The following is a 27,736-nucleotide window of genomic DNA, read 5'->3' as shown; positions in this document are numbered from 1 at the left end:
AGTCATTTGAGCAAGTGTTTCCAGATTGATGGGCCTCTACCTAGAGTGGGTTAAACAATAAGATAATTGGCCCTCCCTTCTTTCCCTCCAGCAGCTTTTCTCCCCCCACTCCAACTCTACTCCCCTCCTCATCTACTTTCATCATTCATACTTGTTGGCACGAAGAGAACAATGCCATTAATCTTGACAATAACATCATTGAGATGGGCAAAAAAAAAGGCAGCAGCACTTGCAGAATGCTGCAGACATATCTAATAAGAGCAAGGTTTTTTTTCTGTTCCAAAATCAAATGCTGCGTAAACCTTTCAACGTTAAAGAAATACTTACTCATCAACCCGTTTGCATGTTTTTCTGAGTACTGGACGCACCAAGAAGGTTTTCTCTTTACATCTTTTTATTTGCATTTATTCTGCAGCTGACCTGCACAATGCAGGGTCAGGCAATTATGAATTGAAATGCCACTTTGTTGTAGTGATTTTGTTGCCTGACAGAGATGGAGTGAAGACTGGCTGCTTTGTGGCATTTTATTAACAATGTTTGATGACAAAAAGAGAGGTGCCTCAGGGAAACATTACAGGCATGTCGTTAAATAGGATTCCGTTCAGAATGATCACTATACAGGAGCGAACTAAGCCACCTATTTAACTTTTTGAGTATTGCAAAAAGACAACTTTTTCTGAAAGTCTAATTATGGGAATAAACATTTTTTAAGAAAAGGTTTAAAACTGCAACTCTATAAATTATGACGACTCATTTATTAAAATGGCCTGGCACATTCAATCCCAATTTGGTGTCTGAATTTTTTTAATCATCGTAGCTGGCTCATCAAAAATATCTGGTGCAGGTAAACAAGGGTTACAGTAGCCCTCAATTGCTGAATCTGCCCAACCAAATTGATTTAGTACATGAGACCACAGCTCATTTGGTCAATGCAGAGCACAGTACAAAGAGTCAAGGAGACACAGATAATGTGTAATCCAGTTACCTCAGCCAAGCCTACACACCATTTATGAAGGTCTGCGTCATGAGGTTATGTAGAAACCCTTATTCTTCTAATAAAACCGCGCTAAAGCTGAATGAGTTCTTTTTCTGAGAACAGTAGGTATACTGTACATCCTATCTGGGAAAAAAAGTGGCAACATCTCCAATGATTCAATTATTTATTTGACTCTTTTTAAATCCTTGTACTTGTTGGTGAAAGGCAACAAACTTTTCCGGAACTGATTTGGCCATTTTAACCAAGTTATTTCTAAGAAACATCAAAAGGTCATTATTTTTTAAATGTTTGTCTCAAGCACATATGATGTAACTAATGAAAACCTCCATCAGGTGTGCCTGAGATTACACCTGATTTGCAAAAGCGAGCTTTAATTAAAATTTTTCTTTAGGGCATTTAATAATTTTGAGGCTGAAGAAATTGGGGTAAAGATTCTAGTAATATTAGTTTTATTTTACTATTTAGACAGTTTTGGTTTAATTTGTTCAATGAAAAAAAAGTAGAGATTTTTTTCCAAATAAACATAATTTGCCATGGAATCTACAAAAATGTCCACTTATACGTAGAGATAAATATACAGTATCTGTCCACCTATACCCAAAACTTTGTAAAAGTATTCCCAAAAACACAATTCAATTTGTGGTTTAACATGGCAATACACTAAAATGTTCATAGGCTACAAATACTTTACCACTGCCTTGCGTTTGTAAAATTATTCCGAAGAGGAAAATTGCATCTTAAACACAGCTAATTTTTAAAATGTTGATTCTTGTAGCTTACAAACTGTATAAATCTCAACAAAGAAACACTCCTTTATTGGGATGTTTTAATTAAGAAATGATAAAAATATTACAACCTAAAACAGCACATTTACATCCCAATTTTTTTGTCTAAGCCAATCACCCAGTCAAACAAACTGTAAGAAAATACAGTAAATAATAAAATACCATACCCACATCAAATCAAAAATTGAGTAAAAACTTTGATAAAAATAATGACTTTCGTGCGTTTCATTATCTGTTCACAATCTATAAGTAAATACAGTGATAATACTGTGCTTAGCACTGATTATATTTAATAACTATAAAGTTATTCAGCAATAAAGGTCAACGATGACAGTGACCATTCATTTCCTGTATATTCCATCTGAGATGATTCTAGCGGTAGTGATTATTGTTTGGACGCTTTGAAACAAGCCTTACAGACATGTGGGGTCTTACAGCCATAGATTATATAAAAGAGCAGCAGACATCAGGAGAATATGTGATAAATAAATGTTTCCCATGCATAGACTACAGTACAGCATCTCATTCTCTCTGCATTCAAGAAAACAGAGGAGACAAACTGTTCAAAAATAAAAACAATGAAATGCAAGAAAAAACCGTGGAAATTACTACAGCAATTTCCGCATTTCAACAGTGAAGCTTTACCACAATCATGCATATGATGGATATTGTAATTGGTAATTAAAGAAAAAAAAATTTGATCACACTTAAGAAAAAAAAGGCCTCAAAGAGCAACAAGAATTCACTATTGCTATTAGTTTCATAAACCTTTCACCAGACTTGGTGTCACAATACGAGGTTCCGATAATACCACCAGCAAATAGACAAAACCCTGCTTTGGTAGCTTGTGTGAGAACCACAAAGCTAAAGGGAGTCTGGGTGTGTGTGCGAAAAGGTGATTCTAAGCACAAGACAAAGTTTAAGTTACAGTTCTTGGCTTGTTATTGAGGTTCTGGTGTCACATGTGACATCCTAGAATCCTGCTCAGGGTTGGACGCTGCGGAAGCGGAGACTTTTTCAAAGATGAAACTGTAGAGAGTGACGTGGGGGCGTGTTGTGCGACAGTTCTTGCACTCTTCGTTGAAGTACTGGATGAAGAGGCTGTACACCTGTCCTGCGATGGGGAAAAGAAGAAGAAGTGCAGTGACAAAAAGCACTAGCAGGTTGAGGGGCAAAGAACAATAGAGACTGGAACTAGCAAGAAAAAAAATGAAATTGTGTTTTGGATCATTTATAAATCTCACACAGACACACATATAGAATGAGCTGTTTTTTCTGCACACAGCTCCACTTTAGGAAATGGATGGCTGGAGGGGAATTTCTCTGAAAGGCTTCAATAAATGTCAGCAAAAAAAAAAAAAGAAAGAAGAAAAGCGGGGAGTAGAGAGCCGATGCTGGGGTTAGTTCAGGCAGTAATCCACTCTTTGTCCAGCCTGAATGGATGAGCTGTGACAATAGCTACAGTCTAAAAGACTAAACTTGTGTGTTCTGTTATATGCATATAGACGATTGTGTGTTGATGCCAAAATGGAAAATCTCTCAGTCGATTGCTAACAGTGGCTGTTGTATAGTGTGGGTTCCAAAACATTTCACACGTCAAAATACCACACTTTTCTAATTTAACGTTTCAAAAATTTCTGAAAATTAAAGTACAATTCACAGGCATTCGGGATTGAGAAAAGAAATTAGAGGAAAAATAGAAAATACGTAAATAGATTTTATTAGGTTGTATAAAACCAAACCAATCAAAAAGATGCTCAAGATGTGGCCTTTTAAAGATAAGTGCTAATTAAATATAAATAACAAAAGAAGTACTTGTTTAGAAATTTTAACTTTTTGTCAAAGACAATAGAATAAAAAAAATAATAAAGTTGAGACACTCATTATTTTCTCCATACTTTGATTTAATTTATTGTGGTAATCCAGATATGGAGGATGATAAAAGCTTAGTCCTGACAGTTCCAGATTGTTTAGGAACCTTAAAGACGACTCCAGTTTGCTACCAGAAAAAAATGTGGACAGATATTTGTCAACTAAATATTGAAGACTACCAAAAACTATAACATAATGTTAAAATAATTAACATAAATGCTGAAATGAGAACTGGTCTTCTAAAATTGATTTTAGATGTGGTGAAAACTGGCCATATTAAAGGTGCACCTATTCAGCGAACAGTAATAGCCTAACTCAACTAATCATTAAGTTCCACTTATTAGGATGCACGTCTGTGTCTTACCAACTGTAACTCTTCTTTCAGTGAGGAACGTGTGCATTTCATGAACGTCTCTCATAAGCTGAGCATCTCCAAATGTGAAGTATGCGACATCTCTCCCGGCCTCGGCAGTTGCCATCAGCTGGATCAGAGCTGAAAGGTAAAGAAGTAGCATGTTAAAGGGAAACCTTAAACCAGCAACACTCACTTGGATAGGCATTAATAATTTCAGGATTAAACATTTGACCACTGAAATTTCTATCGGCTTGAGTAGTTGGTCAAACACCAAGAAAGGTGTGGCTTCGGGCAGTAGAGAAAATGAGTGACAGGAGCAATTTATATGGGAACAGTAAATAATACTTTGCTAGTAGAATAGCCTCATCAACAGCACTCAATCTTCAGGTCTTTGTAAATGAGGTTTTAAGGCTTTTAAATATTTAAAACAGCTGCTATAGTTTTCTGATTTATTACCTCACAAGACCAACAAATCATCTACTAAAAGGTTTCAAATACCTACAACAAAATGACGGCTTAGTGTTATGTAGCTAACATATGTCAAGTAAGTAATTTTTTATGTTTAATTGTAAATACAGCAATTATGTTCTAAATATACCAGCTCTAGATAGAAATATCCTTTATTCTTAATGTTGGTTGGGGTTTAGAGGCAGAAAATTCAAATGCTAATATTTGGATGGATTAAGTCCTTGGGAAATAATTAAAGATCAGTGGATCTATTGATAGCATGCTCTGACTGAAAACTGACATCTCCATCTTTAAATATATGCATATAAAAAAACATAAAACACAGCAAAACCATTTTAGCTGAAACACCATCCAACTAGAGAACAACATGTAATCTACTTGTGACCAGGACTAAACAGTTTATGGTTGGAAACTAAAATCCAGTCTTTTTCCTCCCATCAGTGAATGGATCAACCTAAGCTCTACCAGGTTGCAGTGACAACCTTCAGAATGAAACTTGTAAGTGAAGGAGTAAGACACGGAGGACACATAATTGATCTTTTAAAATGAGCACCAAGTAGTTGAGGTTGGAAGACTTCCTTGCCGTCACCCGTACCTTACAGCTCCATATATTGTTCATTGGATTAAAGTCTGGATTCTGGCTGAGTCACACCCAAGTTATTTGACTTGCTGTCAAAAAATAAAATGTTATGAATGAGGATGAACAATCAGTGAATGCAGAAATGTCTAAAAGCACTCAAACAGTTTCAACGTTGCACTCTCAGGTCAGAAAATCACCCACAAAATCTCTAATCTGTGAATAAAGTTAAAAAAAAAGGTCTGAAAAACCAACTGGCCATTTGGATGGGCAGTGTGCACTTCCTACTTATGAATAATAACCTTCGGTATGCCTCCACAGAAATAACCGCTTTGACTTGCATTGTTTCTTTCCAATAATCAATCACAATTTTAATGGGAACCATCAGTGTTTTTTGGGCAGATCAGAAACAGAAAGCAAGTAATGGGAGGGTGACACCTTGGGAAAGCTGCTAAGTGACTATCAGACATGAATCTGTTCCTGTGTCTTACTATACAGGCTGCACAGCAGTGGGATTCCTTCAGCAGGAGCCTTGACGGCTGTGACAAGCATTACAGATGCTTGTCTGTTGTGCTCATCAATCACTCTAATTAATATAATTTTTTTTTTTAAATTAGCAAATAGTTTTTAACTACCAAATGAAAACCAGCTCTTTAACACACATTTGAGCAGTTCAACTAACAATACCTTTCAGGCGTGTGTCTCCACCAAAGGCTCCACAGCCCCAGTTGCCAGTGGCTACAGCAGGGAGGTGCTTGATGTTAATGTTGCTTCGATAAAATCCGCAATATGCCTAGAAAATATGCACAGGGATTAGAAGGAAGCAACACTTTCTACAGTATATTTATTTAAAAATATGATAAACCTACAAAAAACAAATATAATGTGGAAATGAAACATGTAAAGACATTTTCAAAGTCCACATGAATAGAATATTTTTCTTTTGAGGAAATCCAGAAATCTTTTTTCCTCACCTTGTTCAGTTCCCTGGTAATCTTCTCAGGAAGAAACTGTTCCAGGAAGTGTCTGTATTTAACAGCATCAATGGCCACAATCTCTGTACACCTTCTCTGCCAGTCATCCCTGGAAACACAGCAATGCAGAAGACAAGTGGCCATTATCCGTCTTTCTTCCTTTACATTCTAAGTGATTACAACCCACTTTCTTTGAATTGTTAAACAACTAAAATTATCACTTGTTTTAAACAAAGGTAGAAAATACCTTGGGGTCTCGTCTTTGTAGCTTTTCTGCCACTTGTAGCTCTCGGCATAACCAGAATATTTACTGTATCGTTCAGTTCCTGCAGGGAAACAAAAGCAAAGCCAAGGAACTAAAATCTGTTATTCGGTGCTCGACAGTGGGAGCACACAGTGGGCCTAAATCTGTTTTAGTGCCTTATTTCCTAAATCAGATTTAGTGCTTTCTACGCTCCCTGTGTGAGTACAAAGTATCAGCTTCTATTGGATTGTCATAAATAAACCCCCATTGATTTAATAAGTAATCTTCTTTGGAGGTTTAAAATTAAAAGCCGTTAGCCAACATAGGAAGAGATACTCCAGAATAAGGAAACCTTCTGTCAAACTAGATTCATCAAGTATGACACACATACATGTCAGCAAGATTTTAACTTTTATTTTCTACATAAATCTACCACAACAACCTTATGGTTCTGGCTCTAAAATCCTGGTGGAACCGTTAAAGCTACTGATGTGATTCAAGAAAGGAAGCTGACTCTCAATCGGAAGGTTTCATCATTCCCTGGATTTCCCAGTTGGTATATCAGCGTCCTTTAGGAAGACACTGAAGCATGCGTTTGTCTTAAAGTAGAGATATCACTGAGCAGAAAAGTAAAAAAAGTACTGCATTGCCAAAAACTTTACACATCATGTTCTTCTTGATCTAGTTCCTGTTATTTTATATATGATATTATATATAAAACTTTATTTTACAGTTTAAAATGTTTATAGGAATCAAAATGCACAGATATGCAGTGCTAACTTAGACTCTCGTTCAGAAGGAACTTCAACTTTAGAGTGATCACTTATGCTTCCAGGAAGCTGTTGGTGGATCTTGCATTAATATAAAAAAAAAAAAAAAAAAAAAAAAAAACACACACACACACAACCTGTTTTTCTTTGTTATTTTTCTTAACGCAAATGCAATAAAATATGAAAAACAGGTAAAATGAAAAAGTTAAGCTATTGGCCCATAGGAAGAACTTTTTAGCAGTACTATAATCTTATTTCTGGTGTCGTTTCAAATCCATTTTAAATTAATGTCTGCTTAAACATCATCAGGATGCACATTGTTTTCCTGATTCTTCCCAAACTGAAACCCATCTCATGCCAAGGCATGACAGTTATTTATCTGAAATATAATTCCTTTACTTTATGAAGAAAAGAGAAACATAGTGGTCGTGGCATTGCATATACACAGAATAGGCCACCCATATCGCTTCATCCATCAAAGGAACTGACCACCTCCTTCTTCACCTTAATCAAATTTATTTTGTTGAATGTCCGTGACGGCATCCTGCCAGACAAACTTCCATCACAAGATTACATCAGGGAATCTCTACCTTCCCGTCTACAAACTCACTCACGTCAGCATTTGTATTCCATCTTTCAAGTTATCTCAAGGTAAACTTCTAAATGCTCTTAAGGAGCTCTGTTAAGGAGCTCTAGGGACAGACATAAAGACTAAAATTAGAGACAAGAGTTTAAAAGGAAACGCTGCATACGTGCATAGAATAATCTGGAGGTTTTTAATGAATATATGGCGTAATGGGTCCATTCCATTAGTGGTTGCGATGACCTGAGTTGGGCAATAAATTCCTTTCTGTCTAAATGTAATCATGTTAAGTGCAGAAGGAAAGGGGGGAGGGAAGGGAGTAATGGGAGGGAAGAAGGGGACTTATCAATGAAGGTCGCTAAGGAGAGTTTCAGAAAAAACAAGATGGCGCCTCAATGGTTTTTTGCTTAAGGGGAATGACCAAAGTGGTGCAGGAGCTTAAATCTCAGATTCTCCATTTTAAAGTTTACACCCAGCCAATACAAAAGGGAAGCAGTGCTGGAGACGCTTGCTTTTTCTCTGTATTTGTTATTTATTTACATTAAATGAGCTAAACATTTACTATTTAGCTCATTTAAACATTAAATGAGCTAAACAGTGGCTCAGTTGGTAGCACTGTTGCCTTGCAGCAAGAAGGGTTCGATTCCCGACCCGGGGTCTTTCTGCATGGAGTTTGCATGTTCTCCCTGTGCATGCCCGGGGTTCTCTCCGGGTACTCTGGCTTCCTCCCATAGTCCAAAAACATAACTGTCAGGTTAATTGGTCTCTCTAAATTCTCCTTAGGTGCGAGTTTGTGTGTTCATGGTTGTTTGTCATGTCTGTCTCTGTGTTGCCCTGCAACAGACTGGCGACCTGTCCAGGGTGTACCCCACCTCTTGCCCAGAACGTTCGCTGGAGATAGGCACCAGCACCCCTCCCAACCCCACTAGGGACAAGGGTGTTATAAAATGGATAGATGGATTACCTAAAGTCAAAGATAACAGAATCTGTGAGTTATACTATCTGATGTAATGTGAGCACCATGCCACCTCTTGTGGAAACAAAAGTACTTCTGTGATAAATTGATTAAATATGTTCCTAATAAATATCCCTAATGTAAAAATAAATTGGATTTTGTCATGAGTGAACTAACCATTTTGTTAATTAGGCAGAAGATAAATGTGACAAGTAGACAAGTGAACACATCCCCATCTAAAGTCCTGTGTATGGTTTGGGTTCGGTCACTTTCTGCTTCCAAAGCTACATAGAAATCCCACTGGATTAATAAGAGTCAATACTATTCAGCTCCATTGATTATGTGTCGAGTTAGATTTCAAATTAAGCAATACTGAGATGCTCATTTGAGACAAATGACTAATTATTAATCAAAGTGTAAGATATAGAAAAGCACAATTTTCAGTATTTAGCAGACAGATGCATTGTTCAAGCTAAAAATGTGGCTTTGGAAAACACATTGGTTTATGCAACATGACTTTAAGTGAAGTTTTGACATGGTTTAAATGACCTGGTTTAAAATTAAGACTTATTTTCCAGTTTCAGCACAACAAAAGTGTAAAGTCAAGACACATGACTTTGCGATAAATATTGTGTCAATGCAATTTGCATTGCATTGACACAATAAATAAAGACTGATACCTCAAAACTACAAAGAAGTGTAATTATGACTTTAGACAGAGTTGTTTCAAATAATTCATGTCAAACCAATTAAAGTCTGAATTCTTGTGATTATTTATTTTTTTAAAAGACTATGAGTAATCACGCACCTGTTATAATGAGGCATTCATTGAGTTCCAGAGCTTCAGTAAAGAGACGAGAAACAATGAGCTCTGGGTTGATGATGAACCGGATCTCCTCCTGGACCAGTCCATTTCCTGTGACTCCACCTCCTACATACCTGTTTGCAAAGTCAACCTAATGAGGGGGGAGGAATGGAGAGATACAGGTAAGGTGCAAAGACTGAAAAAGGAAAGCACGTCCTCCTTTATTTTTAGGTTTCAACACTAAATAATCAACCATTTCAAAAAGATTGAAATCTTGTCACATTCTCCTGAACCCAATATTGTGTATCAGCTCATTAGCTTATTTTATTGCAATATTAAGGATATGAACTTAACATTTTAATATATTTTATCATAATTATTATAAACAACAAAAGCAACAATAAAAAACTAATTATAACTTATTTCCAGTCTTTTTTGTTTTTAAGGCTCCTTTCCGATACCGCTTGCATATAGAGGTATGTTTTTTCTATCACTAAACTTCACACAGTAACATTAAATTATATTTAAAAAGATGTATTGATTTTTATTTATGCTCTTTCGTAACCAACAGTAGTTCTGTGTTTTCAGCACTATTCAAACACAATAGCACATACTGATAAGTATTTACAAATTCTTCCCCAGGAAACTGCCTTATTTGCACCGACATAATAAACAAAGGTGCTCATTCAGTAATGGGTCTAGAAATGGTAGATTTTAATTTGGCTGCAAATAAATGAAAATTATATCCCCATTTTAAACTTAAACCAAGTTTACTTGCTAGCACACCCTAATTGAGTCCAACTTATACAGTTGCATGCAATACTATAAAATAATAAAACATATATATATTGCACTTTGGGTTGTTTATGCAATGCTGATGACAGGAACTGCTATTGTCACTCTCATTACTTGAACAAACAACTATTATTTTCCCATTAGCCGTCACCCACAGAGGAGGTTTAATACAAACAAATGTCTAAGGATGACCATTTCCTCCTTGGTGACAATCAAATTAGAAAATCAAAACAAAAACAATGCACATGAAATTGTAATAGATACAATAAATACCAATGAAATACATAAGGTACAGCTGAGCAACTGTGGAAAATCTGAACAACAGTAAAGCTGTGTTGAGACTAAGTATTACATTTTATCTCTAAACGACAACATCTGACCATCCCTTGTCATTTCCAGCTAGTCAAAGGTAAATGAGTAAAACATCTTATGATCTCAGAAAAAGCCAAGTGGATAACATTTTATTTATTTCACCAATTAAATTCAACAACTGAAATAGATTGAGTAGATATGGTGGAATACATAAAGTGTGTATTTCTGGTAATTTTTATGATTATGTCCTCAAAATTCAGTTCCTCAGAAATAATAAATAAGCCTCCATCCAAAACCTTACAGAGTATCTGGGATATTGTCAAGAGAAGGAGGAGAGGCACCAGATCCAAGAACGCAGACAACTTGAAGGGAGTGAATAAATCCGCCTGGACTTCTGCAACACTTCTGCACAAACTGATCGTGTCCATGCTACACAGCACTGTTGCACTAATTCAAGTATTAAATGCATATGGTAGAGTACATGGACATACTTCACTTGTTGAACTGAATTACTGAAAATGTACAATTTTGATGAATTTATTGGGATTAAACTGAACAGAAGTAAATTGCTAAAATTAGAAAGGTTTTTCTCGTGAGAAGGTTGTAAAATGATGCAGTCATCTTAATATATTTATCTTTATTCTGAAACATCGCTTCATTATCCGATCATATAATATAGACCATTGTTAATACATAGGCCTAAATCTAAGATCAACAATTCTATGTAAAAATAATAAAAATTTCCCTCCAAAAATTCTCTCTTTGTAATCATCTGTAAAAACTTCAGGTGTAGGGAATATTTTACAGATGCTACACGTCCTTAAATCACCATCCTTGTTTGGGTGGTTTAGATAAAAGAATAATCCGTCCAATCACAGAACAGATACTTATACATGCAGTCAGAAGTGAGGGTTCTGCTCAGTGGCCCGCAGCTACGTCAATCTGTGTGACAGTAAGTGTGTTTGTATGTGCATGTTTTCCAACCAGTCACCCAACTCCTCACCTTTATCTCTGGTTCAGCTCCTGACCTCGCCCCCTCCCCCCTTCAATCTCACCCCCTGACAGGATGACAGCCTGCTCTGCCCCATCCAAACAACACACAGCCACTGTCCGGCCTGCTGAGGTAGCCGTCAATTCTCTTGCAGGACTCTTGGCCCAGTGGGTCATCCCAGTGCAATGCCTAACTCTCGTCATTTATATTTTCTCCATGTGCCATCTTCCCTCTATCCTCCCACCCAGGGGTCCTCCCCTCCACCCTTGCCTCTCTGAGCTGCTCATGTGTATACAAATACTGTCAACTGCAGTAAAATAATAAATAAATGCAATAGCAGCAAAGGGACACAGAGGAAGATAAAATCCAGTGGGGAGAAATAAATACCTAATTATAGGTCTTAAAAAATGTAGTATAATTTTTACCACTTTATTTCTTCCTTTTATGAAGCAAGAAGGCTGCCGATTATTGGTAGATGTGTAACCTTGAACAATATCAGTGCAGAAAAGGAAACAAAAAGCTCAAAATCATATAAATGGTTATAAAGACAGAAAATGGGTTAAAAATATGCAAAGATGAAAATTGTCAAATTGCCCTATAAAGAGTATCTATCCCCCTCCAAAACATTTACTTATATTGTATAAAATTCAACACAAAGTTAAAGCCAAAATTTGCCATTAATCTGGAAAACTTGGACTCCAATTATTTTCTGTTGATCAAATTCTAATGACAGCATTTTGTTGCACAACGGCTGTTTCCCTCTATTGACTCTTTTTATTCATTAGTGTTGTAATTTTTTAACATTATTTCTCCATGCTGCCACCAGAGGGATTTTTGCTGTTCCCTCTGGCATTTTCAAACATCTGGTAAGATAACACGTTGAGATTGTCCCTATGGGAAGTTGCTGTAGACTTTGACCGACCGGAAGTATGAATATCACAAGCAAAAGCGTGTTAAAATTGCAAACAACAATCTCAACTTGACTAAGTTTGCAAACTGAACAACACAAAGTTGTGTTAAAAAAAAAAAAGTATGCACATAAAAGCTGAAACTTAAATTCTGCTTTAAAAATATGAAAAAGAAAGTCATCAGTGACTACAGGAAATTATTGAGTCATGTTAAACTATTCTTTGCACTGAATGCAAAGCTGCACAAGAATCCTTACCTGAAGCATCCCGTATCCATCATCCTCAATTGTCCCCTTACAAGTGATATGTAGGCGCGTCAGCTGAGTCTGAGAACTTCACAGAACATTTTCGGTTACCGACTGCTACATGTGTATTTTGATGAAAAATTATACATTCAACCAGTCTTGAATAATAGATTTGGATAATAATATAAGTGGTGTTTACCTTTCCCAGTCTGGTGGATTGGTAAGAGTTTGTCTTGTGAATGTAACAAGACCATTAGGTCCTTGAAAAAGACACAAAGCATAAAATGGCTCATTGGCTCAATAACAAGAAGAACAATTAGATGAAACTTAAATAATTTTTGGATCTTACTTGTTTCAGTAACTCTCCTGAAGTAACACAGCAGAGTTTTTAACTTCTCAATTTTTCTAGGAGAAGAGCCTTCAAACAACCTGAAATAAAAAAATAAACAGACATTTGACTTCAATAAAGAGCTTTACAAAGAGCTTTTTCCACATTATGATGTTAACTAGGTAATTTATTAAAAATCCATAATAATGAAAATAACTTTTTTATGTTCCGACAGAAAAGAGGAATTCACATTTTACAGAACCCTGTAAAAAAAATGTGAAAATGATTTGCTGCTTAAATTAGACGAGACCAACATCACTGCATATCGACCTGAACCTCGAAGTTCAGATTTTCAAATCTCTGTACACATCATCTATAATGCAAGCTTTCCAACAAAACAATGTCTGGTCCAGCCTTCCTTCCTTAATACAGTGATACTGCCTGCCAATGTTTTAGTTTTTGGGAAGTTAAAACTAAGGTGGAAGAACAAGTAAGGAGTAGTGGACAGAAAACTTAAATCACCACATACTAGGTTTTGGTTAATCAAATTAAGCATTTATCTTCCTCTCTGACTGTTTTCTGTTCAGTTCAGTTAAGATTTAAAACAGAGGAATGCAATGAAGTGAGAAACGTATTGCACTAAAAGCCCTTCAGTGATAAAAAAACAACATTTATTAAATACAATTCAAGCATAAATGGACAACTTCAGTTCTCCCCCAAGTATAAGAAAAAGATTTGTAACATCCTAGATCGATAACAGCAAGTCTTGCACCAGGGAAAATGAGCTATAGAGACACAGTGGATGAGAAATGGGTTCAGAGTGATGTTTAAAGTGTTATTAAAAAAAATCAAACAATGAATTAAAGGGAAGCTACAAGCCATTTGCATATATTTTCAAAGATAAAAGGCTGCCTCCACATTTTTTTCCCCAAAAGTCTGCTAAATATAATTAAGTTAACATGTTTAAATAAACATTCATACCAATTTAATCAAATTACTTAATTGTAATTCTTATTCTGTTGTATAGAAACCACCATAAAGGCTGTGTGAGTTTTATCTTTACTGATCATATACTTTTTTTCACTCAAACAATAAGAAGTGCATGGAACTTTTCTGCCTGTAAAACATGGTTCCTGTCACTTTCTTCTCAAACAGCAGAAAACACAAGTTAAAGAGTCTGCTGCCTTCTGCGTTCCCCCTCGAATACATCCATCACTTAGCAGAGGACAAACCTTGACAGTTCTGCCAAAACAGCAATCAGCAGATTGCTTGCTGCTCTGCTTGTCCAAGACGAAGAGCTACTGTAGCCAATAAGCAAAGTGACGGACACTCCCTCAATTACCAGGAGAAAGGGAGGGTCGGTAACGATCCAGGGCCCATTTTAGACTGCAGTGGTTGTCTTATTTCATCTTCTCAGAAAGACCACAGCCAACCCCCGCCCGCTCTTGTTCTGTCCTGCATTTTTGCTGCTGGCAGAAATGCTGATAAGAGGTCCAAGTGGTCCTAAAAAGCCAGCTATGTAATTGAATCAATGTTTATATTATTACAGCATTCTTGCAGATAGCACACGGAAAGATAGGACCAAAGTACAGATAGAAGCACAACATTGGAAAGGTATTATGTGGACTGAAAGAATAAAATAACACTGATCACCTCTAAAGTGTAACAGCCCCACATTTGTTGGCAGCAGCTTAAGGGTTATTCAGATTAAGTAATAGTAAAATAACATAATCATTGTTTAGCTGTATTACTCATAATTTATCTCGACAGAGTTTAAGATTTATCAAAAACAGCAACTCTAGTTTGTCAGGCAACAACTGGGTATTACATTACTCCTTACTATCACTAACTAGAAGGAGGAGCTCCAAGAAAACAAGAAAATTGAGTTGAAGAAGTATCTGGAAAAGGTATTGTTATAATGAGGCATTTACTGACCAAACTGAGACAAAGCAGGTAGCAAAATCTCACTATTTTTCTGTGCCCTTACACAGTAGTGCAAAAAAAATCTCATCAACTGTAATTCTGCAGTTGTTATGGATGTGTTTAAACTAAACACTAACACTAGGACGTGATTGGTTTTCTGGAAAAAAAGAAAAAAAAAAAGATTTTTTTATTTTAACAGAAGAAAGGTATTTTTATGCTTTGAGAAATGTCTAAAAAGACCCTGTTAAGTTTTTAGAAAGAGTTTAATGATTCACTTCAAAGAACAAGACAAAGCAGAATACAGAGTTCATGAATGATAAAATTTGAGAAACTTTAGAGAAAACTAAGAATACCCATTTTTAGGTTTTACAAATCACAACCACAAAAAGCAATTAATCAGTAAACAGCAAGGAACTACTTTCTTTTTTACTTCAAAATAAAAGTAGCTCTCTGGTGCAAAGAATTATTATACCCAACCAGCTTTCAAGTGTTTCAGGAACGCCTGATCATCCATGAAACTTTGAAAAAAAAAAAAAAAAAACACCTTAGAAATGTGGACCGTGAATGCTGATATTAGCGTTGTGGACATCTGTGCTACTACAACATATTTTGCACTGATATGGTATTTTAGGCTTGAATAGCTGCGGTGATAGGCCAACTCCTCTTAGCACAACTTGCACACAGCAGGTTTTGCGGATGTTAATTGCGCGTCAGATTTACAGACATATCAGAAATGTAATAAAAAGGTTCCAACTCATGACATTTGTAAAAAAACAAAGATTAATTGCATTTAAAATTTTGAACGCGTTAAAATAAAATAAATACATTTATAACAATTAAAGTTCCTAAATAAGATAAATCTTAGAGCTTTTGTCCTGATTTTTCTATCATCTTTCGTCTTGGTAAAATCTAAATAATTTCAAATATGTATCTGCCTGGGTTATGGATATTATTTAGCTTAAAGGATTTACATTCATCAACACTCGCATCTAAAATTCAGATAAACCTCAAAATTATATAAAGTCAGAGAAAACCAGGTAAGTGTGTACTTTAAAACAGTCAAGACAAAGTGTTTCAATTAGCCCTCACGTTTTTCTTTTGTCTTCAATAGACCATTTACTGTTGAACTGATTGAAAGAAGAAAAAAAACACCAATTTATAAAACACACCTACTACAATCTTCATCCCACATAGAGCACATAACAGAAACAGGGGGTAGATCTCAGCCCACAGCCTAAAATCATTTCTAGTGATAGATGAAGTTATGTCAAAGACAGCAAAACTAAGTTTGACCAAAGAAAAAAAACAATCAGTTTACTGATCTTCTATCAGTAAACTGACCTGCAAGTTGACATTCTGAATGGAAAGTAATGAATCCAGAGGTCAACAAACAGAATTAGTCAAACCGAGTAAAAATCACAATGATTTCTATTTGACTTGTTTTCAAGGCAGTAGCTCCCCCTGATGGAAATAATGCTATCTTGAATGGAAGGAATACAATGAAAACATCGCCTTTAGGCAACATATTCCTCACACTTTCATTAATAATGGTCAAAGCCTTTAATTAAAATGACAGTTTACACTTAGCAACGGACAACACAAACGGATACCTCCTCTCTCCTGTTTAAAAAAAAATTCAACAAGGCATTTATTTTCGTGATATGTCTGAATTAGGGATTCCCACTACTGCTTACAATACTGTGAGTGCTGTGTTTGAAGAATCATGTCTCCATCAGTGTTTGTTTACCTGTAGAAGTTGATCTCAGGATAGTTGCAGTACTCCGACTTGCGGGAGTTGCGTCGAGGGAATGTGCAGAAGAAGGCGTTGGCCAAAAGACAGGCTATTTGCTCCTGAGACAGAGTCAGGGAATGGTTCATACCTGACTTCAGTAAAGGAATTGGCTGGAGGGAGACAAAAACAGAACACAAACACACGATTTATAAGCATAATAAGACTAGAGGATGATGTCAATGCAACCAGACAAAAACTGGAAGACTAAATACCATCCAATCAAAAGTGAATCCTGAAAATAGATACAAGGTTTTGTAGCTGCAGTAGTGCAGGTTGGAGGGCTGGTGAGTTCAGAAAATTAGTTTAGCAGGAGATAAGGAGGGCTCCATTAGTTAAATGGGTGGTAGTAATTAAGGTTCCGGTTTTGTTGCTCTCCCTCAGGTTCGTTCAGTCAGACACATGGGGCCCATCAATCTTTACTGATTAGGGCTAAAGAGCCTCCCAAGGCAGCCAAGTAGGCAGATCGATACCACCTCTAATCACACACCCATAAACATTACCTTTTTAAACCCAATACTACAGACAATCTTTATACTTTCCAACTTTACAGTCTTACTAACAGTGGTGAACAGTTGACTTGCTTGGAAAACCACAGGAGAGGTTTTTCCTCTCCTTTCCGAGTGGGAGTTGAATTCAGTAAATTGAATTAACTGAAGACTCTGTAATAGATAATGCAATTACAAAAATACCAATCTTGTAATAATTCCTGTATCGCTATAATGGATGACAGAGTCTGAAAACAAAGACAAATGAAGATGACCTTTAGACGGACCTCTAAGAAGGACCAGCTGTGTGTACCAGGAATTTAAAAGAAGTCTGTGGACTTTAATGGTCAGTGTATCAGGCCCGGTTAGACTAAATGTATTTCTCAATGAAAGGAATCCCTGGTGCAGAATGTTAACTTCAGCAATGAAAAAATGACAAATGGTCAACAACCAGAGTGTGCAATACCTAAAACAAACAAACATATGACATGTATTAATCTGTTTAATCATAAAAAGGCTTGATGCAGGGATTTAAAGTTAATAACTTTGTTAAATTATGACTTAAAAAAAACACTTAAAATGATCTAAGCTGGATGCATTTAATTAAGAGAGAAAAATTAAGAGAGAAAAATGCTTACCATTGTGCAGAGGCGAGGCGCACTAAGTGCGAGTTCGACCATATTAGGTAGAATGCCCTCAAACAGCTGTTGCACCTCACAATGCTCAAGATACTGAAATAAAGCCAAAATATAGAAGTGGCATCAATTTTTATCAGTCTGATATATTCAAGGAACCTCCAGTATTTACCTAGAAATTGTTACATATACTAACAGTCCAATTTTAATAAAAGGTTTTCTCAAACAAAGGTTTATAAGATGAGTATGAACCTGCAAGAATAATAAAGCAAATAATTAGTAAAAAAAAATTCCATAAGTATTGCATAAATTGATATTTTTATTTCATGCTAGTGTTAAGATACCCGTTTATTTAATTTACCTTTTACGTTGGAATAATTTACCATTTGATTTCTTTACACCATTTTTCCCCAACCTGCTTTGCTATAATTTCCCCTCCTTTTTCAGATTTTAAATGCCTAAAATGATTTTGCCTTATAGCATTATATCAAAGATAGACCATTTTTAAACACGCATTTATTTTAAATTTGCTTTCAAATTTATTTATTTAGATCGCTCTCCTATTTTTTTCCCCTTCTGCTTTATTTTCACATGCATAATTAATTTACATTTTCTTTTTTAATTTCATTTTCTGGATTTCACTTCCCCCCACTCTCTCTGCTGGACTTAAGAAACGACAGGACCAATCATACTGTTCTGGTCCATGTGGTCTTCCAAAACGTTGATGTTAGACCTCTTGGACATCAAACAGTCCCAACGTTTTAAAAGGAGAAAAAAAAAAAAAAAATATATATATATATATATATATATATATATATATATACATATATATATGCTGCTGAGCCACTCACAGCACAGAACGCATTTACAGAGGAAACTATCATCAATCAGAAAATGAGCCCGCCATGACCGAGGCACCATACTTCAGCTGCAGCTTACCTCAGCATCCATGGGCAATTCCCTCTAAAATAAACATCCAGGTTTTCCATCATACACCCAGATTTACAACACAATCATTTATGAGTGTATTGGCTTCGAATGTCACCGTCATCAATCACTTGCCTTATTCTATCAAGGTAAGCAGGGGAGCTAGCACTGATTAAATGGACCTTCTGGAGCAAATGCAAATGACCAATTGTGGGGAGAGTGGCAGGCTGGTTGATTTTCAAGAGGAAGGCTTCTGCGGTTGACTTAGTGAGGAGCATTTATATGGCTGCAGAGCAGGTCTGACTAAACGCTGTCAGAAGTAATGAGCTGGCAGACATCATAAAATGCTCCTGTGGGACTAATAGATGGTAGGTGGTGATTCAGCAAGATGATGGCAGAAAGGGGAGAGAACTGCATTTAAACAGCTAAAGCAGCATGGTACCATATGGTTAGGCAAACCATGCGATTTCCATATTTAAATGTCTTAAAGTATCTCCAACAAGTCCAAGTAATTAGAGATTTCGGGTTAATGGTGATTTTATCTTCTGGTTAAAAGGTAAATGTAATTTTGTGAGGGAAAAAAAATACACAAGTATTGGTTTGTTTAAAGTAAAAATTATTTCACAAACAAACAGCACAGAAAACACAAACTGCTGGGTTTTTGTGTCACTGTCAGAGGTTCATTGGTAAGAGCTGCATCAGTTATATTTACTCTTGGACTGTTACCCTGCTCTGTCCTCACAAACATTCATCAGATAGTGACACGGTGACAGTTTCATTCGGCTGAGAGAGAAACACTACGACGATTTACAGACAAGCTCTAATTTGGATAACCCTTTTTTTTTTGCCCTCCTATGGCTGCTACACATTGAGAGGAACGTCAATCATTGACTCAGGGGCAATACGCCTCCACACAATGACCCCCCTCCCCAGGAACAAAATGTTGCTCTGAATCAGGCAATCCTGAGTAAGGAGAGGAACATCAGTTTCATTTCAAATTCACGATAATCTGCTTGAAATTTAGTTGTAAGATTAACTAATAGGGTTCCCTTCACATGTTTATTACCAAATGCTCAGATTTTCAACTCAAGGATTTTAAAACAACTTTTAAAAACTACAAACAATATGAATGGATAGGTGGATTGACAGATAGGCAAAGGTATAAATGACTTTATAGCAAGGTGATAAACTGTTCAAAACAACAGCAAACCTGCAATCACTGATTAATAAAGAAAAATATATTACAGCTTAATTAGATATAGATATTAGATATAATTAACAGATATCCACATTTTTAGTATTGTGCTTTTGTGTATTACATATTGAACATTGCACATTACAATGACAACATATTTAACATATGTTGTGCACAGAGGGATGGATCAATAAAAAGAAGAATGGAAGGAGGGAAAGATAGATCAACATTATATTTTCCAGGATAGAAAATAAGTCTTCAGTACAAATATGTAGCCACACTCTTGCTTCTGTGTCCAAGGTTATTCAGGTCTAGACTGAATAACTAGACTCACTCTATATTAGGTGCCTAAGAACCCTGATGTAAGAAATGTGTCTGTTCTTCATAACAGTAGGTATAAGATTATGTTCAGAAATTATGTTGGTATAAGACCTAAAGAATAGACATTTCCCACAATTGACATGAAGTCACTTGTCAATCAATCCAGTGAGTTTGTCAGCAACTGACTAATCGGCGACTGGAATTTGTTCTGACGTGAAACGCCTCTAAACTGGAGGAACTGGATCCGCTTCATCTCTGACAAGGTTGCCGAAGTTTATCATTAAAAATGTGCTGCGTTCATAGAGATTTGGTGAAAACTAACAGTGAACAAAAAAGCTGTTAAATGTTGCCAGGTGGGAAGATGTACTTAATACACACCTAACCCGCAGCATTTATAAGTTGGAATAAAGTTTATTCAATTTCCAAAACCCAAACAGGGCCTGGAAGTATGTAAAATATGGATTCAAGTTTGTACATTATCAATATCACAAAGAATTGCTTTTACAACAATACAGATGACTTACAAAAAGCACAAGCATTCATGCAAGTAAATAATATATTTGACTATGTCATTATTTTTTTTAAAAGCCATCAACAGACATTGCCTTTTGAGCATCTGTTTCTAGAAAGTTTTGAGATAAAACTATCATGTTTCATACTTTGAGTACTCTTCATTGAAACATGGAGGAATACTGAAGCTAAAACAGCAAAGTGTAAACAGTAATGAGGATTTTGTGCCACCACAGTGTTTCCTGCAGGGTAATACAATAAATTAATGTCCTATAAAAGGTCCACATTCAAAGTGATTGGACAGAAAGACATGCTGATCATAAAGGACAGGAAAGGCAAGTGTCTTGTCTCCCTCCTTAGTGTCTTTACAGATTTAATGGGACATTTTAATTACATTGAATTAAGCCATACGAGGCTTAGGTTGCTATTGACCCAATGAGTCTTCCTCCAAAAAAATATTTCCCACAAGAGGGAAAAGGAAAATGGTCTGAGTAATTAATTATGAGAGAATGGACGTAAGAAATAAATGTACCTTTTTCTAGTGAAATCACAGAGCCGTCTTAGAAGTCGTATTTAATTAACTTCAACAACTTGACCAGCATATTTACAAAGAAAAACGTTGATAATTAGATATCAATGTATATGCTAAAACTTGTTTTCTTCTTAACTTTAGGGAGAATTACACTTGATGTGTCAAAAAATATTCCTTAAAAATGCAAATAGCTCAACATAAAACATCTCAGAAATCAGTGCATTTCAAAGAAAAGACAGTTCCCACCAAAACAAATGCTTTGGTTTTGTTTGATGGTAATATTAATAATATTTGTTTGCATAGTTAGAGTGAACTGAGGAAAGAAAGTGAGAAAAGGAAAGAGAGAAAATTAAGATAAGCCATTGCTCTTGTTTATATGCAACAGCTGCTGATGCTTTGATCTGCACTCGTCTGTGCTAACTGTAAGGTGCTCCCAGGAGCCTCTCAGGCACCTGATGGGGATGATGAGCAGCAGCATGTGTGCAGTCAAACGAAATAAAGCAGACTTTCTTCACAAGCAACTCTAAACTGTAATATGCCATTAGCTTGTTTCTTTTTCTACAATAAACTAAAGATAACATCATTGTGGCTTAAAAACTGATTACTAACAAAAGAATGACATGTTTATTACTGTTTTTAATTAATATTTTAAATAACTTATAAAAACAAAAGCTCAAAGTTTTGCCACTTTCACATATATGAAAAAAAAAAATTGGCATACTGCATTGACTATATATTTCTTATTTACTTTGTAAAACAATCATGTTCAGAACTGCTTACCTCTGTGCAAAAAAGGTTCAAGGCAGTGAAGTCCCACTTCTTTGCATGGGCCGTGTTGTACCTCAGTATTGCATCCTGAGGAAGAGAAGGGAAGCTATTTATTTTCAGAAAATTGACAAGTTAAGGTTGGCCGTCATTGATCTTAAATCGAAAATTCAAATGTTTCAGGATAGCACTGTGTGTGAGACGTTTTATAGCAACCTGAAGAATAAGAGTTGCAGACTCTGCCACCATGTGGTTGTTTGTGGTATATGTTTAGACATTCATAAAATGTTTTAAAAGAGCTAAACTAAAACCTAAGAGAAGAAACTCTACAGATTAGGCTTTTTCTAATGTTTTTAGAAAAAGCCAATGGCATTTCTTCTCTTTGGTTCTGAACATCAGTTAAGAAGTTTTTTTAAACTGTTTAAATAAGCAACAAAACAAAACATTTTTTAAAGAAATACATAAAGAAAAAAGTTGATGAAATGAATTAATCAACATTTGAATTGCTTAGTTTAACAACAATGAGCTGAAATTATGACTGACTAAACACACAAGTCTAAAGCACTCTTACCCTGACATCCAGACAACTTTTGAATCCTCTGTGTAAGGCAGTATGGATCAGTTCCCACCGACTCTGGAAACCACTTCCATCCTTTATAGTTATTATTAAAGAAAAACATAATACTTGTCATACAACAGTGAGATCTTTTAGACCAATCACATGATTTAAAGGGAGGCTATTGTAAACATAAAGCATGAAATTATAATTAATATACCTCAGTCTCCAAAGGAAACAGATTTTTTTCAGAGCAGGGCATCTTAACAGACAAATCATCCCACACATCTCTGAACTTGGAGGGGTATGGGATGGGGACTTCTCCCTCTCTGAGGAGATCTGTCTGTAACAGGAAAGGCAACAAATCCCATCTTTAGCACCTCTTCTACTTTATGATCTTGTTCCATGTAACCACATGGAACAATAAAATTATTGTCCGAAGCAAACTCGAACAATTAACACAAACAAATAAACAAACATAAGTGATTCAATAATGACATGACTTGTAAAAAAAGAAAAGAAAAACATTTAAGACCAAAGATAACATAAACCAAACTAACCATCATCGTCATTAAAAACCAGTATTGAGTCATACAGATTGTTTCTGAGATAATAGGTTGCTATTCAGGGAATTACTGTGATAGTATGAAATGTATCCAAAAAGTCTTCTACTACTACTAGAAAAAACACAGTGAACCATTAGTGGTATTAAACCAATGTGGAAGCAACAGAGAACAGCAAAACCAAAAAGTGGTAGAGCTAAAATCACAGAGCGAAGTTAGCAAACGCTGAGGCTCACAGTGAACAGAAGCCACCAACTTTCTACAAAGTCAGAAGCTACAGGTAAGAAGATTTATTAACAGATGGATGAGCAGATACAACATTTGACAATGGGATAAGAAACACAATCTGCAATTGCAATGCTCTAATTTTCTTTTTACATATTTACCCAGACCTGGAATCTGCATAAATCAATCATGCTTTTCCACAAAATGGAAAAGTGTTATTTTTGCTTAAATTCTATGAGAAGGTAATTATTGCCAGGAACGTCACTAATTATAACTCAGTTTCTAACAGAAATAACTTTATTATCATGGTCTGTGAAATTATTACAGTTGATAAATGATAAAGTGTGATGTTTAACACCACAGTAGTCAGTTTTCATGCAATAACCATGCACCGTTGTCTAGTTTGGCTGGCCTGGATGTTGATGGAACGGCTTTCTTGTAGCCTGATCTACAAGAACATCCAGAGTTCCTGTGGGACAGGCAGTAGAGGATAGGCAGAGAATCTTTACTGACAAGACACCCTGAGGGAATCTCAGAGAATGGCTCAGCTCAGCCCAGCGCCGTCTACTTCATTTTCTCTCTCATGCTGTCTGTATCTCTACATCTAAAAGAGAATGTTTCACAGCTTCTTGCCACTAATTAAAACAGAAGATATTCCAAGTGAGTCATGCTCACTTGGAATATCTTAGTGAGAATAAATTCTTCTTTTTTTTAACTACTAAATAAAAAAGTGGTTGTTAACTCACCCTAACTGTGACAGTATGATTCGGCGTTGCTTTTAGGTGAGACAGAGGTGGAGCGCATTGAGGTCTTCTGTTGAGCTCATCTATGGGAGTCCCGAGCCATGCTTTGTCCAAGTTACACTGAAAACTGAAAATCACAGGTCAGTGAGAATGGAGTTAAGTAAATAGCACTGTCTGAACAGTCTTTTCTTTCTAAAACACCAACCACCATATAAAGAAGTTGTACCTTTTACTAATCGCAGCTGGCTTGCTCTCAATTAAGTCCTGACTCATATCAGACGAGCCGCTGCACTCCCCCATCGCCGCATCTTCTTCTTCGGTGCTTGTGGTGACAGGACAGACTTTTTCCTGAGTCAAACTTCCAGAGTCGGAATCTTTCACAACCTGCTGAGATTTTAAACCCGGATCCTTTGCAGAGTCCTCCGCACAGCCAACCGGACCATCACAACAATCTGATAGACTGTTGACTACAGTGTCGCACGGTGGACTGTCAGGACTCAGCATTTCCACATCATTGGGTATGCCAGAAATTTTCGTGGGACTGTTACTAAGACAACGGGTGAGTTTTGCATTTGACGGGTGTGCAGCAACGCAGGATGTTTTAACTGGGTGAGGACCGGGTGAACTGGCTCGCCTCAATTTCTGTCCATTGCTGTTGTGAGTTTGGTCACTTCTGCTTTCTGAAGTACCCGATTCATCCCCTACACCTGCAGACACACAGTCTGCTGAATTTAGACAAGCCAGGCCATCGGGTGTGTTCTCTGATGGTATGTGGTCTTTAGTTTGATCGGACGTTTGAAGCTCTCCTTTTGCATCCGTTTGTTGAACATCGCTCTTTATGTCTTCTGGCCTGGGGTCATCAGTCAAACTGTAGAAGAAAAGGGAAAATAAGGAACTCAACAAAAGAGTTGCTCTCTTTAAAGCACTTTTCCAATGGCAATACTGTGCCTCGCAAAAGTATTCATACCACTTAAAAGTTTTAAATGTTATCACAATACAACTACAAATTTCAAGATATTTTATTAGGACATAATGTGATGAAACATCATCCATAGCTGAAGTTAAGGGAAAGGACAAAGTTTTCTAAAGTTTTAACAAAACCAAATTGGAAATATCTAGAACAGGGGTCTCAAACTCCAGTCCTCGAGGGCCGCAGTCCTGCAACTTTTAGATGTGCCTCTGCTGCACCACAGCTGAATAGAATAATGAGGTCATTAAGGCTCTGGAGAACTGATCTACACAAGGAGGAGGTAATTAAGCCATTTCATGCCAGTGTTTTGTACCTGTGGCACATCTAAAAACTGTAGGACAACGGCCCTTCGAGGACTGGAGTTTGAGACCCCTGATCTAGAAGGTAAAGAACTCATTCTCCTTTTGTCTGAAACTACTGAACAAAAATGAGTAAAGCCAATTCTCTTCTGAAGTAATCCACTTAGTAAATAGAGAACACCTTCTTGTAATTTAATCTTACAAGATTAAATTACAATTTACATAAGCATCACACTTACAAGATTAAATTACAAGAAGGGGGTTCTCAACAGGGGTTCTCTTTTATCTTTTTAACACTTGGCAATCCTGCAAGAAAACCTGTTAAGGTTTGGAACAAACTTGAGACTGAGTTAGAGATTTACCTTAACAGCTAGACATTAAACATACAAGTAGAGCTACAGTAAAATGGCTTACACCAAGCATTTATTTGTTAAAGTAGACCACTCAGCAAATAGTCCAAGTATAAAACTGCGTGGGAACTGGGAACTGACAGGACTTTAGAAAAAAAAAATATGTTCAGGAATGCACTTTACAATTATGTAAAATTTACATAAGCACCACAGTTTGTGTTTAATACACAAGTATTGGAAAAAGTTCGAGATGTATGAGTGCTACTGCAGTCCTTTATCAGAAACCTGCAAAGCAAATAGCATCCACACCTGCCTAAAGCTTCTCAGAGTAGAACATAAAATAAGCAGGCAATGTAAAAAAAACAAAAAAAACAAAACTCTTTACCTGCTTTGATGATCCATCTCTATCAGTCGCTAACAAGTCAACGCAAACACACCTGTGAAACAAAACAGCAGAGTGAAACTACAAACTGTGCTACAATTACTACAAACCGACAAGGAGCTACTCCAAGACCTTTAAGTAAAACAAGATTTGAGTTGGGTTACATGTCTCTCAATATTTTAAGGCTAACTTAGATGGACTGGCCGCCGTAAATATTTCAGAACACGAAGCAGAGATATATGAAACTGCTAAATAAAAGAGAAGATCAGATAACAAACAAGCTGCCAGCGGTAAGTAGAACCACAAACTAAGATGAGCAAGCTAATTGACTAGATAATTATTCACAATCGATAAACCAGAGGAATGGATGGTAGAGAATGTGTTTCTGAAGTTATTTGTTTTTCTCCCAGCCTGACTGTTAAAACATCTTGCAGTGCACATCCCGACCCGAGCTGTCTTTGACTGGCAGAAAGATTTAAGCGCTTTTCGATTGTCTTAGCTTCTGGAAAACAAAATATAAACACCCTGAGCAAGCTAGCGGTACTGTCTTTTTATTTTAAACAAAGAAATGTCCACTTACACCGGTGCACCTCTTAAAGGGAGATGTTCGACGACAAAGAATTACAAAATCATCTTAATACCTCTGCATGCAAACTGCATCTCTCCAAATACGACTATTTAAACATTAACTTTCACCTCGTTTCTCCAGGTGCGGTGACACCACCAAATCAAAACCGTTCTTCTTCTTGCTTGCTTTTTAGTGGCGGCTGGCAAACAGCAATCTGGTGCTTTACCGCCACCACGCGGTAAGGAGTCTGAATCAGGCTGAATAAACTAAAAGAAAACTGTTATTTTAGCTAACCCAGTTTTCATCAAATAAATGAAAATAGCATTAAAGCATACATCAACAGGCCATTTTCTTTAGCGATTTATGAGTGTGTTGTCCTTTTCTTTTTGAGACCCATTAATTCTGTTCTTTCTCTCTGATATTTCCTGCATGTTCAGTTGTTCCCCTCGAATTGTCATCCCTATTGTAATGTTGCATTAAGTCTGAGTGTCCCAGCTGTAGTAATCATGATCCTTTTATATATTCTGTTTCTTCAAGGTCAAACTTCTACAAACTTCCTTTTTAAATTCTGTAAAACCACATTTTAACCTAATCTGTCCTCTATTTTTTTTTACCATTTTTCCTTATTTTCATAATTTTTTTTTCATAATAGTTATGTATTAGTATATAAGGAAGATTTTCTGAATGACTTCTTACTGAACTAAGAATGAACTAAAATCGCAACATAATGGCTAGATGTTTTGCCTTCTCAACCCAACAACACACTTCACTGGACAAATTAAATGTTTATTTCTGTTCTTTCTTTTTTAATAGCCTCTATTGAAATCCACAACTGTGTCAGGTTAAATTCAAGGTATTATGGGCAATGATACTATTGCCCATAATACCTAATTTACTGATTTCTAACTATGTTGTGTTCTGTATGATTGTCCAATTAAATGTATAACTATTCCAATCTATAAAGCTGAAGCTTTAGTTGGTTTACTTGCAACTAATTAACCACAAAGCCTGATTTTGAATGGCATGCAATT

The 27,736-nt window shown here is 36.3% G+C and overlaps 1 protein-coding gene across 2 annotated transcripts; it reads right to left on the bottom strand.

The window, feature by feature from the left end:
• Positions 1-163: 163 nt before the first annotated feature.
• LOC102227006 (poly(ADP-ribose) glycohydrolase-like) lies at positions 164-26,902 on the bottom strand. Of its 2 annotated transcripts, none has more exons than XM_023327669.1 (18): positions 26,834-26,902; positions 26,141-26,192; positions 24,363-25,004; positions 24,140-24,263; positions 22,826-22,948; positions 22,621-22,701; positions 22,065-22,139; positions 17,803-17,895; positions 16,635-16,789; positions 12,986-13,065; positions 12,836-12,896; positions 12,649-12,724; positions 9,389-9,536; positions 6,276-6,354; positions 6,029-6,137; positions 5,742-5,847; positions 4,019-4,147; positions 164-2,896 (listed from the first exon to the last, which is right to left on the bottom strand). In XM_023327669.1, exons 2-18 carry the CDS (start codon positions 26,155-26,157, stop codon positions 2,724-2,726), a joined length of 2,271 nt encoding a protein of 756 aa, XP_023183437.1. In that variant the 5' UTR covers positions 26,158-26,192; positions 26,834-26,902; the 3' UTR covers positions 164-2,723. The 2 variants fall into 2 exon arrangements, with proteins under 2 accessions (XP_023183437.1, XP_005801698.2); XM_005801641.3 differs by having other exon boundaries at positions 443-2,896; positions 26,718-26,892.
• Between the last annotated feature and the right edge of the window lie 834 nt (positions 26,903-27,736).

Source organism: Xiphophorus maculatus, chromosome 22, assembly GCF_002775205.1.
Source record: "Xiphophorus maculatus strain JP 163 A chromosome 22, X_maculatus-5.0-male, whole genome shotgun sequence".
NCBI lineage: Eukaryota > Metazoa > Chordata > Actinopteri > Cyprinodontiformes > Poeciliidae > Xiphophorus > Xiphophorus maculatus.
The sequence above is the reverse complement of the archived record's forward strand: the minus strand, read 5'-3'. Positions and strand labels throughout refer to the sequence as shown.

Coding starts and splice junctions, on each gene's coding strand:
- LOC102227006 (XM_023327669.1), bottom strand. Junction 22,140..22,620: donor AAAGTTGTCTGGATGTCAGG/GTAAGAGTGCTT, acceptor TCTCTTCCTCAG/GATGCAATACTGAGGTACAA. Junction 9,537..12,648: donor ATGGATACGGGATGCTTCAG/GTAAGGATTCTT, acceptor CCCCCTCATTAG/GTTGACTTTGCAAACAGGTA.